The 16,453-nt window shown below is 42.0% G+C and overlaps 1 protein-coding gene across 1 annotated transcript in view; it reads right to left on the bottom strand.

Annotated features, from left to right (window-relative positions):
* CENPP (centromere protein P) overlaps window positions 1-16,453 on the bottom strand; it is a 112,883-nt gene that overhangs the window by 449 nt on the left and 95,981 nt on the right. The window contains exons 7-8 of the mRNA XM_021529201.3: window positions 1,916-1,995; window positions 159-250 (exon numbers count right to left, since the gene is read on the bottom strand). Coding sequence (XP_021384876.1) covers window positions 159-250; window positions 1,916-1,995 — 172 coding nt within the window. The remainder of the gene's footprint in view (window positions 1-158; window positions 251-1,915; window positions 1,996-16,453) is intronic.

Here is a 16,453-nt window from a genome sequence, read left to right as displayed (position 1 = left end):
GACAGGGTTTGTGAGCCCTTGGAGATTACACAGGAGGTGAAGTGTAGCTGCTGCTGAATTGGGGTGGGTTTGTGTGGCTGGGCTCTGGGAGTTGGAGTTCCATGGCCCCAGCCAGAGCCTGGCAGTTCAGGAACAGTCCCTGAAGTGATTGAGATTACCTTGCTCTGGTATTTTGGGCAGCAGGTCCAGGACAGGTGTAGTGATCCCTTCTTCATCAAGATGGATCTTCCAGACAATCATCAATTCAAACCTGTACCAGGTGCACAGGAAAAGCAGTTCAAGTTAACCAGGTGCTGTCTTTGAGGTTCCTTCAAAGATAAAAGTGCAGCAGTCACAAGGCTGAACCTTGTGCTCTGCAACAAAGTTCGCCTCATATAATGCAAGAACCATCTCTAGATTCAGGAACCAGGAACACATCAATCCAATGACAAGGAAAGGTTCTGGCTACATCCAATTTGCACAGTGCAGTAAAAGTGAGAGGAAAGCAAAGGAGATCACTGAGTGTCCCCTGGCTCTATCCCTCATGTAAGATCTACACTCAGGATCAGGTGCTGAGAACAGGAAACTAGTTTCAGAAGTGTTTACATAAATGGTGATGTGCTGGGTTTGGAATAAGGACTACCTTGCTATTCGTGGCCTTTTTAGACTAATGGCAGGTAGACATCTATGCAAGGCCTACATTCCTGCAGTTCTTTGCTTTTAATAAAAAAAAAAAATTAGGCCTAACAATATCATTACTTCTTCAGGAATAGTGTTGGTGATTATGCAAGGCCAGTCGTGATTCCCAGCTTTCAGAGTGGGATGGGATCACTGCACCATCCCCGGGGGACGGTGAGGCAGGAGCTGAGTCCAGAACAAGATCCAGAGCAGAGCTGCTGCTTTACAGCTCCCTTTGTTCCCTCCAACCATCACCTTCCTTACTGGAAGTAAGGCTTTCCTAATCCAAAGCTGGTCTGCACAGTGACTCACTGTGAGGAGCAAGATCCCTTTCTCCGTGGTGTTCAACCCGTCATGACTCTAAGAGTTTCCTTCCAATGTGATTTGTCAGCCTTTTGCCACTTTATTTTTACAAATCCTTTGGGAATTTGTGCACAGCTTGCTCTGGGATTTTGCAAACAAATTTCTATGCCAGTCTGTTTTCTACCAAGCTACTGAAATGACTTTTATATTCCTTTGTTTCATGACTGTGGGGTGAGAGGGAATGAGGGTAATGGAATGGGCACCTGGCACCAGAGGGAAAACTAAAATAAAGCAAGTTCTACCCTATGTGGGATAGTCTAAGAACAATTAATTCCTGCACCCCCAAGCTGAAGCACTTAGTTTTAAAGGCAAGTTTGGCTGAATGAAGCAGCATCCTCTATTAGGGTTTGTTTGCTAGTTCTACACACAAACACAACTAAGGGAGCTGTGCCTTATTTTCATATAAATTAAAGCATGTTAAAGCAAGGTGTAACAGGAGAAAGGAATGTTCTGATCCTGTCACAAAATAGTTGCTTTTCATGGCCCTTGCAGAATTCATGACAGTGATAGTTACACCATCTTACATTTAACTGTAAGGATTTTTTTTCCCCTGCCGAAAATCCTAAATGTACTGGAACGTTTCTCATGAGGAGGCCAAACAAATCCCATATGTCTGGTAGGTAATAATTCCTTTGTCTAACTGATCTCCTTCTAAAACAATGGAAAAGTATAGCCACAGTTGCTTTGCTTCCACTGCACAGTAAATGCCCTTGTCTTTCTGTTCTTTAATGGCAAGACACCAAGGCAATGGCCAGGAACTGGGCTTTGCTGGGAGGGGACTGGGATCCCTGCTCCTCCTGCCACAGAAGGAACCCAGAGCTGCAGCACCCAGGCTGCTGCCCTGCCTGTGCAATCCCTCACCTGTGGAAATATAAAAATCCATTTATTGGCTTACCCAGAAACTTTGGGGTTCCTTAGAATTATGAAATCTCCCAGCAGTCCTTCCGGAAGGCTCACGATTTCAGGATACTTGGCCTGCGAACAAAATGGTTCAACTGGTTCAGAAAACTCACAGCAGATAAGGTGGTTCCTACCCAGTCACAATGGATTGCACCAAGTTAAGAATAACAACACTCACTCTCTGAAATTCTGACCTGTTGGTTTCTATTTTTTAGAGATCCTTACATAAAACCCAGGAAACCTTGAAAGAAAATTTTTATTTTAACTAAGTTTGTTAATTGGATTTAATAACACCTTATAATACATCACCATGTCACCCCCTGCCTCTGTGAGTGATGACACCTCACCGGTACACTCTGGTTTGAGATGGACACCAAGTTCCACAGAAGGCTTTGAAAGAGTAATTAAACCAATGACATACCAAAATAACCAATGTTAGCAACACACGGGACAGCAGCAACATGATCAAACACAAAAGTACTGGCTCCTATTAAAATTCCATGTTTCTGGGAATTATTTTCAGTTACTACAATGTGCAAAGGTTGATGGTTGCTCCATTACTTTGTTAGTCCATCTGATGTGTTTGACATGTCTTGTGAAAGCCTCAGAGCTCCAGAGCTCTTTTAAAAGCACTCGTAGCTGTAGCTCTGTATGGATCCTGCAGGTGCCAGGTTACCCAGGGAAGGAGGGGATGCACAGACACCAAGGAGCAGCATCCTGCAGGGACGTGCTGCTGGAAAAGGAAACTGAATGGAGCCACAGACTCCAGGCTGTGCCCTGCTTGTCCTGCCTCGTGTGCTGGACACAAAGCTGTGTTCCAAACCTTGCAGTTTATAAAGTGTGAAAAGTCTCCAAGCCTGAATCATTCCACAGGGCTCCCAGTACAAGCAGCAGGTCTTAGAAAAAAGGAGCAGGAGAGCTCGGCTTTGAGCGGCACTGGAGAAAATGAGATTGGTTTTATGGATTACGCCTCATCTGGCAGAGCAAAATTGCTACCAGATGTGACCTTGCTCTGGTTTAGGAATTTCTGACAAAATGAAGGGGGGGTTGTGCAGGATGCCAAATGACATACAGCACATGGAATTTGCTCATTTTAATTTCTACCCAGTATCCAGTACTGTATTTACTGCGAGGATAACAACCATGATCTATCCTAGGAACACAAACACAGAAGGGAGGACACTGAGCAGGGCAGTTACAGTGTTAGAAGTGTGGCTGATCAAAGGTCCCTCATCCAGCAGAACAGGGATCCTCTTCCAGCTTCACTCCCTGTGGAATTATGCCCCTCTGATACCAAAAGAAGTTTTCCAGTCTTTCCTCTTCAATAACCCATTCCTGACTTCCACTGTGAGCTCTCCTAGCTTGGTGTCAGAGGCCTGGGAGGATCCAGCAATCCTTTAGCTCCGAGCAGTAGATACTGGAAATGCAGAATTAGCTTCTACCTGGAACTCAGCTCATGCATCCCTCATTTACAAGGGATCCCCAATATCCCATAGCTAAACACCGAGTCACACTTCATCCACCTACACCCAGACATTTGGGAATCACCAAAGAAAATAGATCAGAGGGAACCAGATAAGAGTTACAATTGCCAAACCACTGAAATGCTCCCAAGGCTGTCTCAGGAGTTCCTGTGCAGCTGGCACGTTCCCCTCAGGCTGAGGGAGGGGGAATTCTATGGAAGCCACAGGCAACTCAAGGAAAGCCCAGTGTATGATTTTCTGTGGAAAAGCTTCCCTGTACCTGGGAGAGGGAGCTCCAGTGAGTTCTGCACACAGCGAGGGCTGTTCTGTGCCTTCCCTCAGTGCTGGGGTTCTGGCAACCAACCTGAGTGCTGTGAGAAGCCAATCCTGTGTGAAATTCACAGAATTTGGGATAAAATCCAGCTTTTCAGTGGGAAAGGTCATTTTTTAGCTATCCACAAAACACACAAAAAGCCAAACCACAAATACCTACATCCCTGTTTGCTATAACCCGAGCCCAGACCCGTGCGAGGATCCCGGCTGCTATTCCCACCTTCCACCAACACCAAGTGGGGACAGGAAGCAAAGGTACCACACCCAGGCTCAGGCAGCAACTCTAAATACTGACAATTCCAGGAATGAACTCTGGGAAATGCAGTCACACAATCTGCCTCTTACATTCCACACAGAAAATAATGAATACAGGTTCTGAATCCCACAGTTAAAGATGTGGGGATCTGACAGGTGACTGAACAGCCAGGCACGGGGTGAGCATGGACAGATCCCCAATTCCAAACACTCTGTGGGTACCACATTACCACCTCATCTTCTCTGCTGAGCAACTTTCCAAGTTTTCCTTAAGGAAAAGAAAAGCTGAGCAATAAAACCAGAGACACAGAATGAGCTGAGCCACTGAAAGGTCTCTTGGGAAAGTCAGGAACTCCTGAGGGATCTCGTAAACCAGACCCAAGGCCAGGGAAAGAGATCCCATCAAGGATGTGACAGCAGATGGGAAGGATCAGTCTCAACTGCATTAAGCAAAACCTGACTTTAATCAAGAAATATCTTTCCTCAGATGACTTTTAAATGTCAGCTTATGATCCAAACCAAAAGCCCAAGCTATTATTATTACTCCTAGACGGAAATTGTTTTTCCAGGTCCTTCAGGAGTCCAAGCAGGGAATCTTATGGGAACTTTTGTCTCAAACAGGAATAGTCTCAAACCACAAAGGGACTGTGGTGATGGAGTGCACAGCCTTCCCCTGCTCCCATGGCAGATTTTACACACACAAGAAGCCATCCCAGGGAATACACTCGTAGCAGCTATTTCTCAACAAAAGACATTATTCTGCAGCTGTTTAAAGCTGCACTGCAATTTTCTGCATTTGAAATCTCTGCAAAGGAAAATGTTATAAATGTGTTCAGCTTAAGAGCTTTAGCTGTAGCTAAATGCAAAACAAAATGTCAAGGGAGATGCCAGATAAAAGCAGATAAATTTACTTCCATCCCACTTAGCAAGAAAACACAAGACTGCACCCAGCTGGACAACAGCTCCCTTTTACTGCTAATTCTGAACTTGCTGTTCTGGAAGAAGGACATATATAAAGAGTTATGGTACCATGAGCTCCTCTTCAGGGAGAAGCAATTTCTAAATCTGCCCAGGAGGCTCTGATTGGGCTCTGATCTGGGTAATTTATCAGTATGGTTTGCTCAACTACGGCCACGTTATCACCCACTGAAATCACACACGGCTGGGAGCACCAAGACCTCAAATCTCAACACAGCCATAACATCAGTAATTTTTAAAATGAGTTTACTAAACCAGTAAAGGCACATTTAGAAAGTGGAAGTTTCTCACTTTGTGCAACTAAAGGAATTGTAACCAAGAACCCTTCAACTGAATTACACCCCACAGAAACACTGTATTTTCAGAATGGATTTATGAAGCTTCACCACTCATAATTAAGTCTCAGAATAAATACAGCTCCCCTCTTCCCATCTTGAGGGAAAGTTCCTCAAGCAAACCAGTCCTGCTGCTGGTGATCCCTGTGATGCCAACCACCCAAACCTCCGGCGCCGGTGGAACCAAGGACGAGAAGAGCACAAGGTCAAAGTGGTTTTGTCTAAAATGATAAAGTAGTTTTGTCCCCGTGGCAGTCCCAGCCCACCCCCATGCTCAGTCAGGCTCAGTCCTTTGCTTTTAAAATTAAAATCACAAGTGACACAGCCAGCATGCAAGTCTCACTTTTTAGAAGAGGAAAGGAGAATTTTGGGAGCAGATTTGAGGGCCTACAAGAAGGTGTGACAATGGCAAGTAGTGAGAGGAGAACAGGGAACCCCTCCCCACAGGCAGAGGGCAGGGCTAGATGAGATAATTGGGAAGGAATCGTTTCCTGTGAGGGTGGGAGGCCTTGGCACAAGGAGCCCAGAGCAGCTGTGGGTGCCCCTGGATCTCTGGCAGTGTCCAAGGCCAGGCTGGAGGGGGCTGGGAGCAACCTGGGATGGTGGGATGAGATGATCTTTAAAGGTCCCTTCCAACCCCAGCCATCCTGGGATTCTATAAACAACAGTTTGAATGCCATCCTGTAAACATTTACCAGAATCTCTCCCAGGCTCGGGAGACGCCTGGTTCCCTCCTGCAGCACAGGCACAGCTGGCTGGTTACTTGGATAAAAAGTGCTCTGCACCCACCTGGTTTCAGACCTGCCCTTTTTATCAGCCCAGACCTGTGACTTGAGTCATTGATCCCTTTGCTAAGATTCAATCTTGCAGCTACCCCTTGTAGATCAGCCCATGCTCTGCACAGGTACATGAAACCATTGACCACCATCCCCAAATCCAGTGGCCTGTGCTCATTGCCAGGGAAGCCCCTCTGCTTTGTTCTTTCTTTCCTTTTCTCTTCCCTTGATTACAGCTTCTCTGTTTTGGTGCCTGCTCTATTTCCATTGCCACTTATTTTCCTCCTTCCATGTTTACAAAAAATTATTATTTTTCATGCTTAACTCCACCATGAGTTTACATGACTCAGTTTGTCACCATGCTCACAATGTGGCCAATAATTTTCCATAATTTTTGTATTTTTCCTAATTGGATCTAGGCTGTAGGTCTACAGAAGAGCCAACCCAGCATAACCAAGGCCTGAGTACACAAAATTCTGTGTCTCATTTCCTTTCAATATCACTTTGTCATATGGCAACCATGTGTTTATCTGCAACTTAATTACAGCAGACTGGGAATAAATTGAAATACATACTGGAGGTTTATTTTTTTGAGGAAAAATAGGATTAAATGAACATGAAACCTCTAGGAAGAACAGGAAGGGGTAGATCATAAACAGGGAACACAATGGCTGCAGATGCTTTTTTTTCCACTTTTTTTCTTGCTGGGCAAGAGACAAATCTTCTCTCCAGTATTTCTCTTTAAAATTGTCGAGGTAAAGAGATTTCCACTAGTTTATGAACGTCTTAAGCCCTACATTTTACTAGCTTTAAATTCTTGGGCTTTTTTGTAATTTTGTTTAAATTTTAAAACACGCTGTGTTAACACTGAGCTGGCACTGGAGCCAGGCCCTGGCACAGGGATTGGCCCAGCTCCAAGCCCAGGGCACAGGAACTCGCTGGGATGTTGTGGGAGAGCACTGACACTGCCCCCTTTATTTTGGGGGAAATACCCAGAAAACCAGCAGAGCTCAGCAGTTCTGTTCTTCCTCCACAACTTTACTGATATATTAGTTTTCATTCTGTTGTATTTTGAGTCCCCTGCCCTCCCTCTGCAGCTAGGTATAATTAAATATTTCTTGATGATAATTGTTATGAACGGCACTGTGTGGAAGTCAGCAGAGATGTCTAATTTAGCAAGGGATGATGAGTAGCCAAGGACAATACAGAGATGAAAAATTATGGAAGGAAAAAAGATGTCATATTGCAGAGCAGCATGAAGCATCAACAATCTGTGAAGAAAGAATTGTGAGCCAAATTTTCAATAATCTGAAGGAAGTAGACTGCAGGAAAGGCATTTTTAGGAGAGAAATTAAGCCAAGTTTCTGTTTTCTTCCATTAAAACAGAAGCAAGAGATACCTCATAGATCTTTATTTTTTTTCTGTATAAAAGTTGCTGAGGATTCTCTCTAAGCCTTTTTAATGTCTCAGTAAAAGGTTCCAGAATTGCATAAAGCAACTTGGACTTGAAGTACCACACAGAAGTTGATTATCAAATGTGACCCAACTTGCTTTTGTAGTCTACATTATTAAGCTCATCCAGACAGGACAATTTAAACGTCATCTAAATAAAAGCATCTGAATTTAGTTAATGACTTGGCTTTACCACTGTGTTTGTTTTTTCCCAAATAGGCAGATTAATTTAAAAAATAAACCAAGGACACAAGAACATCTAGTTCATCTAAATTAGATGAAGGTTAGACATTTACTTTTAAAAAAGTGTGATTAAAGAAAGTTTTTAGACAAGGTACTCAGCTTATGTTCATCATTTACTGCTGTGAATTTTTAATCTTTTTTGAAGATCTGAAGAGTTATTTGCTTCTGTGTGGGCAAATTTATCCTACCTGGTAAAGACAGGTACATCCACAGACCCACCTGGAATATCCCAAATACCATTTTCATTTCTCACCAGGAGCTCTAAATGGATTGAGAGGTCAGTCTGTCACTCAGAGCAAACTGTCCCACAGCACAGGGAGTTTGGCCAAAATCTGCCCCATCTGCCTGTGCTGTCCCACCGGTGTCCTCAGGAGCAGCTGTGCCTCCCCTGCACAGCAGTCACACAGGAGGAGCCTGGGCTGGCAGAAAACAACCCCAGAACCTCCTCTGGGACTGGCACTCCAATAGAACTGTGCTCACCTGGATTTGATTCCAGTGAGGAATGGCACAGCCCAGCACAGCTCCTCCTGAATGTGAACAATAATCACCCAGCAGCCTCCAGAAGATCAGATTTTCCCTTTCACATACACAGGTATGTCCATGTGCATCCTCCTTTCACAAATACCTCTGCAGTATTTCTATTATTCTTCCTGAGTTTTACAAAAAGGTTTAACACCTGCATTAGATAAAAAGTAAATAGTTACCTATGGACCTATATTTTCTACAAAACATATACTGCAAATAAACTGAAATCTTTCCCACAAGACATCCATCCTCTTCTACAAAGAATTACATTTTGGACAGACTCCACAGAAATTTGCCATCCAGTAGCTTTCATTTGTCTGATTATTTACAATTAACAGCTGCTTATGTGAAAATAAATATTAACATGCAGTGCTGAAGTGCCTCGTTATCAACAAGAGCAGGAATGGGTCCAGCTGAAAATCCCTTGAAAGCTTTGAACCCACTGAATTCTTTTAATGTCATATCCAAATACAGTCCTTTAGATCTGGCTGTCAACAACACGACATTTCAGATTTCCAAACACATCCTTAGCACAAACAAGAGGGACACAGGAAATATTCTTGAGAAGATACAAACATCTACAAGAAGAGATTCACCAATTTATAATTATTGTATGTGTGAGAGTGTAGAGTTGTCAATCCATTGGTAAATAACAGGCTTGCAAAATTGGTCAACTATCCTCAAACTTTGATCTACTCAACAACTTCCAAAAGAAAGCTGCAAAACCTCCCGAAATAAACAAAGTGGAAGCAAAAATAAGGAACACTAAAAACCTGTAGCATTGCACATGTGCAAACTTTGTTATACTTTTGACCAAATCTCTCACAACAAATTGGATTTTGACTCAAATATCTGTGTACTGGTGAGTAGGAAAGAATTTAGGGCAGCAGGGAGAATTCTTTAGTGTATCCAGGAGGAGAAATCACAGGCAGCTGCCAGGCAAAAACATCTCCTTATGCTCCACATTATTTGGTTTATAAAGGCCGAAGTTGCACTGGCCAGGAATGTTGTGTGATGCGTGTGGATAAATATTTGTTTCATTGCTTAGGTACTGCAACAACACAAAGAGCACTCACTGACAATACCAGCGCAGCTGCCAGTGCATTTCATTCACTCTCAATGCAAACTTGAGGCATTTCATAATTTGAATTTCAATTGCTGGCCTTGCAGAAACATTTCAACATTGTTGGTGACAATATGTTTTGTTCTGGTAGAAGCCCAGTTGAAAGGAAAACCTTCTCTTTTTCCTTCTTCAGATTCCCAAGCAATCAGTTCAGTTCTCCTGTGTTTTTAAAGCTCAAAGGAAGCAAAGTGACCCAAACATTCCTGTGTGCAAACGTGGTGAATGTTTAAAGTTTTCCCTGTGTACAAAGCAAGAGGTTTGTCCTAAAAGCTGTGGAATAATGCCCACTGCAGCCAGGATCCTGGAGCACCAACCTTTCCCAGCCTTTCACACAGACAGATCTGAGGAAGGAGCCCTCAACCCTCTCAAGTAAAAATAGTTCAAGAAAAAGGAAATTAAAGCAACAGACAGAAGGACGATTTCCATTCCCAGAATTTAAACATAGAGTTACCCCCAGCTCATATAAAAAACAAGGCTGTAACACTCAGTCTTCATTCCCAAACCCAGGCTGAGTCCCACAGCAGGAATTATAAGCCATATCCAGACAATCCCTTGGAAAACTCAAGAAGAAAGGCAAGCACCATCATGTTATTTAAAATGGAGTTCTGATTACTTCAATATTCATTTTTCCATTGTAGAAAGACCTCTGGATGACTCTTCCCAAACACACTGAGCTCTAACATCTGAAGCCTCCAGCATATTCTTCACCTTTGGATTTTCCTATTTTCCCCTCTCCCTGTTTTGGACTCAGCTCCTGCATTAGCATTTCTTGCAGCTGCCCCTGCCAGTGCAGAAGTAGCACTGTCTAGACTATGCACGTTGTGCCTGCTAACACCTCTTAAAATAATTCCATTTGTAGTTGTACAGCTCCCAGACCTCCAAAATCACGTTTCTGATCTCTGGCATATGTGTATGAATTCAGAATTGTTGTCAAACAGTTCAATCCTTATTAACTCTCAGGATCTTCTCTGCTAATTGTCATGAGACAAAAATACTGTAACATTCAGTTCCCAAAGTACTCACTGTAAATGGACCTTATAAAATGTCCCAGCTTGCTGAAACAAAATCAGTTTATTCCACCTTGGACAATTCATGTTGTGTAAGAGAAATAAGGGTCATGAAATACAGAAAAAGTAGCAAATAAATAATAGAAAAATAGAATATCCAGAGTGGGAAGGGACCCACAGGGATCATTGATATCAAAGCCTGTGCAAGCATTTCCACAGGATAGTCCAAGAGGAAAGCTGGGATTGTCTAGCACATGTTGGTACAACAGGAATTACAAGGGAACCCATCTCTGTCCCCAGCCCCAAACTGCTCATCTTGTATCATGAAAACAAAACTCAGTGTTCAGAAATAACTCGTTCTCCAGCCATTTGATGATTCCTCCAATTCCCAAAGGAAAGGGAACACACAGCATTTAATGTGAAGAACAGAGAGAAATCATAATAAAAATGATTGGCAAAGTCTGTCTGATCCTGGGAAAAAACCAAATCCCGCCAACATTCTCCTTCAACAAGAAATGTTTATAAACCATACACAGAGTCATCCAGAAAAACATAACCTGCTCAGAGGTCTTTTTTGTTTGTTTTTAACATTTCCCTCCTGGAAGATGACACAGGGGGAACTGTGCTGGAGTGTCAGGAGATACAGAACTCCTGTTTGTTTGGAGTTGTCAAAGTTTGGCCACAAATGCCTATCAGACCATAAAGCAAACATAATTAATCACTTAATAGGTATTTTCAACTCGCGGTCAATTCTGAATTTTGTGCACTCTGGAATTATAAATCTCTAGAAAGGTGATAATCAGAAATACCAATATGGTATTAATAGTTAAACTTAAAAATTAGATCTCTCTCCATACACACACACACACATTTATCCTGCCATTCTGCCCCTTCAGACTCTCACTGGTAGCTGCAGAACTGCTGTACAGATAATTTTTGTCATTGTCCATTAATTTACCCAAACAATTTGATTCTACTGTTTGTAATGGGAAAAATGTGAATCAACAGGCAAAGACAACTAATTTTTAAATCTAAGAGGAAACCACAAGCAAACTTTGTTCTTGTCCTCAAAGTGTCTTCTTGTCCCAGCTGCCAACAAATCCTTCATTTTGACTAAAATGCTTCAAAATATTTGCGTCCTCAGTTTACATCTCCTTCCTGAGACAGTCTCTCAGTAGAGAGGCATCCTGTTACTAATTCCTGCTTAAATTTAAAACCAAGGGGAAAACATCTGAGGCCCCAAACAGCAGGGATATCAGCAGCAAGTCACAGGAACCCAACCCCGTCTCCCCGCTGACATTACAAACCACCAGTTTTATCTGTAAGATCAAGCTGAATTTTCATATGTCAGTTCTGATACAGCCTGAGATGGAAACAGGGCACAAGAGAAGCTTAAAAAAAGATGCATTAACTTTTTAGAGAAGTACATAGTGTTTTATATGGAAATGGAAAATGCAACCAAGTGTGAGCAAGAAAATGGAAACCAGATGAGAAGGGCAAACAAATAGAGAGACCATTAGAATAATGACATACTCTTAATTTTGATAATTAATATATTTAAAATTGAGAATTTTAATATATTTAAATTCTTTCAGTATTTCCTATAGAAAAATGATGTATTTCTAGATACAGTTATTTAAAACAGAATTTTCTATCTGTTCATTATAGCCCAATCTTTATTTAAGAGAAACACTGTCCTTTTGCTCTGGTGGGATGTAGTTGCCTTTTGAAGAAATGGTACTGGGTATGAGAAGCAATGACATCAATGAAACCTACAGGAGGTTTATGGCTCATGCTGGAAACTGAACAACTGCTGCAAAACACAATTATTTTAGAAAAATGTTGGAAACCTCCAAGTTCTATTGATGAGTAACAATGCCCATTACTGGAGGGAACCAAGCCCCAGGCTGAGCTCTTTGTGCTGCTTCAGACACACAGAAGATGTGCTGAGTTGAGTATTTTGGAAAAACATGAGTCAGCAAACAGCTGAAATAGAACTACCCAATACACAGGGAAGTGTCACCATTTGAACCCCAAAAAAGAAGTGATATTATTTGACAGAGAGGCAGGAGGACAGGGGAAATCTTCCATGTTTCCTTACCATGGCCAGGGGTTTAAAGCTGTATTTATTCAAGATAGGTGGGTACCTTGCTTTGGACCACCACAGGGAACAGCTCCAGGAAATGATATAATAAAGATTCTGCTACATTTCTTCCCTAATGCACATAGAGGCAATATGTAAAAGCTTAAATTTCAGGTAGCTCTGAAGAAAGGCTTTACAAATTACTTCATCTGTCTGGTCACTGGCATTTCAGATATAATGTGATAAAAACATACCAGAAATTAAAACTGATGCTGTGGGACTGAACAGAAACCTAACCAAGAGACAATGAGTTGTGACAATAATTAGTGTCCTCAGAAAGTTATACTAATGAATATTAATATTCTGTTCACTGCAGTAAAGAACTGGAATTAGGATGCATTTACAATTGAAAATTCAGCTTTTTAAAATGTAGATAGATCCCAGCCACACACATCTCCCATGCAATTTTAGGTTTATTCCCACCTAACGATGTACCCCATGCTTTTTGCAATGTATTGCTAATATTTTTAAATATGTGAGGAAAATCTGTGTTTAATATCTCAAGGTTTACCAGCAGTATTTTGTCTATAATTTTTCCTTTAAGGATATTTGTGACCACTGATTACACAAGGAATGCAGTACTGGTACAGGTTTCAGAAAAGCAATGTACTGCCAATCCCAAATTCCCCATTTCATGTTTTGTGCTGACTTTAACAGTTATAAATTTTTTTCCCCATTGCTACTTTTTTCCAACTATAAACTTGTGTGTTTGATGTTAAAAAAAGTAAACCACATAAGTAATTGCAAAGTTTAGGATTCTGTCTTTGTCTCTGATCAAAACCAGTCAGCAACTGCATGGCTTCATCATGACAATTAAGAGTAAAGCAATTTAAAAATAATTTGTTCTTATATTTCATTGGAATGTTAAAAACTTGCTGCTGTAATTTTCAGTTCTCTATTTTTATTCCAATTCTTGAACAAAGCAGAAATAACCTCACATTCCTGAATGTGGATGTGTTTTTTTGACTCATGGAAATGATATTTTGATCAATGTTTTAATTAAATAACAGATCCGACTTCAACACAGCCCTTCTGTAAATATCACAGCAAGCCAGGAGGCATAAGGAAAATATCTATTCATGATATAATGTGAGAGAAAGCTGTTAAAATTAAGGATGACTGTGAAACATTTAAATCTATAGAATGTACTCTTGGTGACAGGTGAGACATGGTAACAGGTACTGAGGTTTGGGGTTCCTCCCAAGGGAATGGATATTTTTCAAGCATATAAAATTATCAGAGGTCTTCATAAGGCTACTGCTCACCTGTGGCACCACGAGGGAGATACCACAAAGGGTTTCAGGACAGAGATAAGAAAAGGAAAATGCTGTATATGAAGGTGGCCACTGCCCTGTAGTGCCTCATACCAGGCTGTAACATGCAAAGGCAAAATATTGCAGAGTTAAAAAGGAAGGATGGGGAGTACCAGTTTTCCTTTGGTGCTCAAGAAAAAGAGGATAGGACAACCAGATTGTAATTATTAAATAAAGGTATAAGTCTGCAAAATGGAGTCTGTAGGGAAGCTGTAAACCTTGGGTGCATATTTTGAAATGGCGGAGAAAAGAACTCGTAAGGGTGAAAGGGGAGGAAGGGGAATAAAGGAATAGAAGGTAAAGTAAAGCAAATCATGAGATCTGGCAGCCAAGAGGAGTTGCCTCTGTCCTGCTGCCTTTCAAGAGCAGCAGGACAAAGCCCTGCTCTGGCCCCTTGCCCTGCTCCCAGCAGCAGGCTGGACTCGCTGGCCTGAGCTCCTGAGTGCAGCCAGGTCAATGGTGGGGAGGCAATTCCAGCACCATGGGAATGATCAGGGCTGGCTGAAATGAACTCTTGGCTGGCTGAAGTTTCCTCTGCTCTGCTAAGCCAGGCTACACCTGTCACCCACTGCCTCAGTGAAGGCTATTCCTGCTCCCATCCTGCTTGGTGTGGCCATTATGCAGATAGAAGATTCAATTTCTGAAATGTATGATACAGAACTGAGTTTCATGGACTCTGTATGCTGTGACCATAAACAGTTATTTCAACTCTTCTTTCTCTGTACTCTTCATACATATACCCTGTACTCTTCAGACTTTCTATATTTAAGTTGGCTTAACGATATTTATTTTCAAGATACCCTCCCTTCTATTCCTTCAGCCTTCTGGCTTGCTTTGAAGACAAAGATCACTGCAGGCACTTGAAGGCTTTTGAGAAACCGAAGTTATTCCTCCTGTTTCACTATTTTCCATGTATTTAACTGGGCTTTCAGACAGAAGATGAACATTTATTAGCTCTTCTCAGCATCACAATTCTGTTAACTTATACATTCATTTGACCTCCTCTCAGGTTTAGAACAGGGGCACAACAGTAGTGAATGTTTTTCCTCCCTCTATTACCTCCTACATGAAGAAGCAAAATTGATAAGAAGGAAGACAACAGTATTATTGTACAATGACTAACAGTTCTTGTTGTGAGAGGAAAAGAGAAGAATCCATGCCAGAGGCTCCAGCCTTCCACAGCCATTTCTCACATCATATGGCTCTAGCTCAAGGCACAAACCAACAGTGGCAGTTTGCCCTAAGATATAAAATCATAAAAAAATGTAATTGTAGTTATTATTCACTGCTGTTTAGTCTGCCTCTTCTCTCCTCAAAGGACACAGTGAGGCATCTTAACAGACCAAAACATTCCCACTGCACAACTCATTCCAGCAACTGGCCAGGGGATGGACATGCATAACACGACTTGCAGATGAAGCAGATTGGCAGCTTGCTCGTGCTCTTGGATGAACCATTCCCATAAAAACAGTCAGTATCAGATCCCTGAGGACAAGCAGTGTTTGCACTCACACAGAAACTACCTGCATTGTTTATGTCTAAAAAAATTTGCCATCCTAGTCTGAACTTTTAGAAGAATACACAGCATTTTTTCTTTAGTTACTATGACAGGCAAGTTTATGTGGAAAATTTTAATGTAAATAACAATATTAAAGCCAACCTAATTATTAATCTCACACAGATTTAAATCTTATTGAAAGGCAGAATATGATGTCCATTCTCATACACATTTTTTTTTCCAATTAAAAATCCTAAACCTTCTTGATATCAGGCAGCCATGGGCCACTCTTTAACAGCTCCTACAATTTCAAGTGTTATTGCTCATTGCAGGAAGGTACAATGCCATTTTCATGAAGAGGGACCTGCGTCTTTGCAGATCCCTCAGTCTGTCTTTACTTTTTCCTTAATAAAAGTTGAGAAGATAAGCAAGGGCCTCACAGCCATACAGTGAAAATCCTAAATCCCCTAAGCTGACTGAAGGATCTCTTAAGGCATGTCTGAATTTACACCTCACTAATGAAGGCAGGTTGAGAGATTTGGGGCCGCTCAGCCTGGAGAAGAGAGAGCTTTGGGGACACCTTGGAGCCATTTCCAGGGCCTAAAGGGGTGCCCAGAGAGCTGGAGAGGGGCTTGGGACAATGACCTGGAGTGATAGGACATGGGGGAAAGGACTTAAGCTGAAGGAGGGCAGGATTAGATGAGATTGGGAAGAAATTCTTCCCTGTGAGGGACTTGGGCAGGCCCTGGCACAGGTGCCCAGAGCAGCTGTGGCCGCCCCTGGATCCCTGGAAATGTCCAAGGCCAGGCTGGACAGGGCTTGGAGTACCCTGGGACAGTGGAATGTGTTCCTGCCCAGAGCAGAGGGGCAGAATGGGATAAATTTTAAGGTTCTTTCCATCCAGATTTTCCATCAATTTTTTACATGACTGTCTCCTTTCCTTTCAAACAGCTCCAGATAAATTACCAAAGTTTAATATTTCTTCTTTTGGCTTTGCAAAGCAGAGCACAGTAGGAACTGGATGCCTATTTTAAGAGACAATGTGTTCTCCCAGTATCTTTCCACCACACACCAGTTAACAATTATGGT

This window comes from Lonchura striata, chromosome 12 (assembly GCF_046129695.1).
Source record: "Lonchura striata isolate bLonStr1 chromosome 12, bLonStr1.mat, whole genome shotgun sequence".
NCBI classification, from domain to species: Eukaryota; Metazoa; Chordata; class Aves; order Passeriformes; family Estrildidae; genus Lonchura; species Lonchura striata.
Note: the sequence above shows the minus strand (reverse complement) of the source record. Positions and strands in the feature narration are given on the sequence as shown.